At 42.0% G+C, this 3283-nt stretch overlaps 1 protein-coding gene across 1 annotated transcript; it reads left to right on the top strand.

Annotated features, from left to right (window-relative positions):
• Positions 1-1068: 1068 nt before the first annotated feature.
• Positions 1069-2408, top strand: LOC129075104 (26S proteasome regulatory subunit 4-like). The gene is given in 3 exon segments (XM_054579083.1): positions 1069-2161; positions 2164-2333; positions 2335-2408. Coding segments are annotated over 3 exon segments (1101 nt in total). The 5' UTR covers positions 1069-1296; the 3' UTR covers positions 2401-2408.
• The last annotated feature ends 875 nt before the right edge of the window (positions 2409-3283 follow it).

Below are 3283 nucleotides of genomic sequence, written 5' to 3'. Positions count from 1 at the left end.
ATTGACTGCCAACTTCATGAGTCACCCTAAAGACCCACTTCTATTTAGAGTGTGAATCTCCTGGATTAGAAGATTTGCATTTAAATGGTCTGTTTTCCCCAGGCAACTCCAGGTTTCTGCATAGGATCGGACTCTGTGCAGCACAAAACAGAAAGTTCCTCATAAATCCCACCATTGTGAGGATCCCAGAGTTTATCAAAGGAATATTAAGCTATTCTATCTAATAGAGCCATTTGAAAAAGGTTTTCCTGTATCTCCTTTTGGGAGTTTAAAAATATATTTAGGGTAATTAGATATTTCCCTGCAGGGTATCTTTATACATTTGAGAAAAATGTCATCCATTTTCTTAGTAAATTAAAGAAAACTGCAGAGTTGAAAACTAATCACTAATTTCAATAGCAAAACAGGCAATAGTTTAACACTAATAGGAGTCTCTTTCTAATACTGCGTGCCTCCTTGCCCAGAGTCTTTGAGAAATTACGTAAATGAAGAAGTAAAGGGAACTTAACCCAGAATCTGGTGGTTAAAGAATTCTCATTTGGAGCCTTAGAAACAGCCACTGGGGCTGGCAATTCATCTGATCCTAACTTTAGGAATTATTTGTCCAATTTGCAAAAAGGGAGGATCATGGCTAGAATAAATCAAAGAACATGGAAAAGTTTGTGCCATGCTGTAGACATTTTATCACTATCAAAGGCTTTTAAGACCCTTGTGAGATTTAGTCCAAATGTGCTCTCTATTATAACCAAAGGCTCATATAGTGGAAATGCTGTAGGGAGCGAAGGAAAGAGGGAGGAGGAAAATCTCTATTCACATGTTTCATCTTCAGTGTATGGTGGGGGGCGGGGGTATAAACACTCCCCAAGACAAAAAAGTAAACAAGCAAATGGAATTAGAAATGACCTTCTCTTAGCTAGAACACCTCAACACCTCACAATCTTAGTTCTCAGTAATTTAACTTATTAATTTACTTTTATCCCAACACAAATACAAACAAGATTTATTTCCTTAGGGCTGTGCAAGTTGGTAGCAAACACAATTTAGAAAAAAAATAAACATGTAAGCAGCAGAATCAAGATGGGTCAAAGTCAGAGCGGTGGTCATGGTCCCTGAGGTGGCAAGAAGGATGATAAGGACAAGAAAAAGAAATATGAACCTCCCGTACCCACTAGAGTGGGGAAAAAGAAGAAGAAAACAAAGGGACCAGATGCTGCCAGCAAACTGCCACTGGTGACACCTCACACTCAGTGACGTTTAAAATTATTGAAGTTAGAGAGAATTAAAGACTATCTTCTCATGGAGGAAGAATTCATTAGAAATCAGGAACACATGAAGCCTTTAGAAGAAAAGCAAGAGGAAGAAAGATCCAAGGTGGATGATCTGAGGGGGACCCCAATGTCGGTGGGAACCTTGGAAGAGATCATTGACGACAATCACGCCATTGTGTCTACATCTGTGGGCTCAGAACACTACGTCAGCATTCTTTCATTTGTGGACAAAGACCTGCTGGAACCAGGCTGCCCGGTCCTGCTCAACCACAAGGTGCATGCTGTGATCGGGGTGCTGATGGATGACACGGATCCCTTGGTCCCAGTGATGAAGGTGGAGAAGGCCCCCCAGGAGACCTATGCAGACATTGGGGGGTTGGACAACCAGATCCAGGAAATTAAGGAATCTGTGGAACTTCCTCTTACTCATCCTGAATATTACGAAGAGATGGGTATGAAGCCCCCTAAGGGGGTCATTCTCTATGGTCCGCCTGGCACAGGTAAAACCTTATTAGCCAAAGCAGTAGCAAACCAAACCTCGGCCACTTTCTTGAGAGTGGTGGGCTCCGAACTTATTCAGAAGTTCCTAGGAGGCGGGCCCAAACTCGTCCGGGAGTTGTTTCGAGTTGCTGAGGAACATGCACCATCCATCGTGTTTATTGATGACATTGATGCCATTGGGACTAAAAGATATGACTCGAATTCTGGTGGTGAGAGAGAAATTCAACGAACGATGGTGGAACTGTTGAACCAGTTGGACGGATTTGATTCAAGAGGGGATGTGAAAGTTATCATGGCCACAAACCGAATAGAAACTCTGGATCCAGCGCTTATCAGACCGGGCCGCATCGACCGGAAGATCGAGTTCCCCCTGCCCGACGAAAAGACCAAAAGTGCATTTTTCAGATCCACACGAGCAGAATGACGCTGGCTGATGACGTGACCCTGGACGACTCGATCATGGCTAAAGATGACCTCTCCGGTGCTGGCATCAAGGCAATCTGTACAGAAGCTGGTCTGATGGCCTTGAGAGAACGTAGAATGAAAGTAACAAATGAAGACTTCAAAAAAATCTAAAGAAAACGTTCTCTCTAAAAAACACGAAGGCACCCCTGAGGGGCTCTATCTCTAGCAAACCAGTGACCTGCGGGGAAAGTGGGTGCGAGAGCCCAACTCTGCGGAGGGGGGAGGGGGGGGAAGTGGCCGAGGAGCCCATTCCAGTCACTCTCCATCAGCCACACCTCCTGTGCCGTGTGCCCCTGGGCGTCCCCGTCGAGGCTGCCCATGTGCAGTGCTCCGTTCCCAATAAAGCGGGCCCTTTCTCCAAAAAAATACATAAATAATAAATAAATAAATAAACATGTAAACATTGCCGGGAAAACCTGGGTAGAAAGAATAATGAGTGTAAGAGGGGCATCCTATACATGTCAGAAATAACTCAGAGCGTACTCTTAAAAAAAAAAAAGAAATGCGCATATTGGAATCATGATTTTGTGGGGGTGTCTTTTGTATGTGTTTGTATATATTTTTATATTTTATATATTATATATCAAATATCATATATTTATATATATATATATATAGTACTGCCACGTAGTAGACCAAACAATGAACTACAACAGAGTCCATAAGAATCCATAACTACATATGGAATCTAGTGTAAGTGAAATATCTCAAAGCATGGATGCAAAGTTGGCCTTTTTAACAGATGATGCTGGAGAAACAGGGTAGCAATTAGGAAAATGATTAGATTTGATCTATTTCTCACACCATACACAAGAATAAATCAGAGACTGAGAAGAAGAAAGACAAGAAGGAATAGGAGGAGGAGGAGGAGGAGGAGGAAGGGGGAGAAAAAGAAGTTCTTCAAGTACTAGAAAATCAAAAGTAATTCCTTATTAACTTGGGGGAATAAAATACAGAGAATGACAAGGGCAAAATAACCCCAATGCATAAAGAAATTTCAAATACTAAAGAAAAAATGGCCACAAATCATACATAAAAATGAGCAAATG

Source organism: Pteronotus mesoamericanus, unplaced genomic scaffold, assembly GCF_021234165.1.
Source record: "Pteronotus mesoamericanus isolate MK-2021 breed Mesoamerican mustached bat unplaced genomic scaffold, CSHL_Meso_final contig_52, whole genome shotgun sequence".
Taxonomy (NCBI): domain Eukaryota; kingdom Metazoa; phylum Chordata; class Mammalia; order Chiroptera; family Mormoopidae; genus Pteronotus; species Pteronotus mesoamericanus.
The sequence above is the reverse complement of the archived record's forward strand: the minus strand, read 5'-3'. Positions and strand labels throughout refer to the sequence as shown.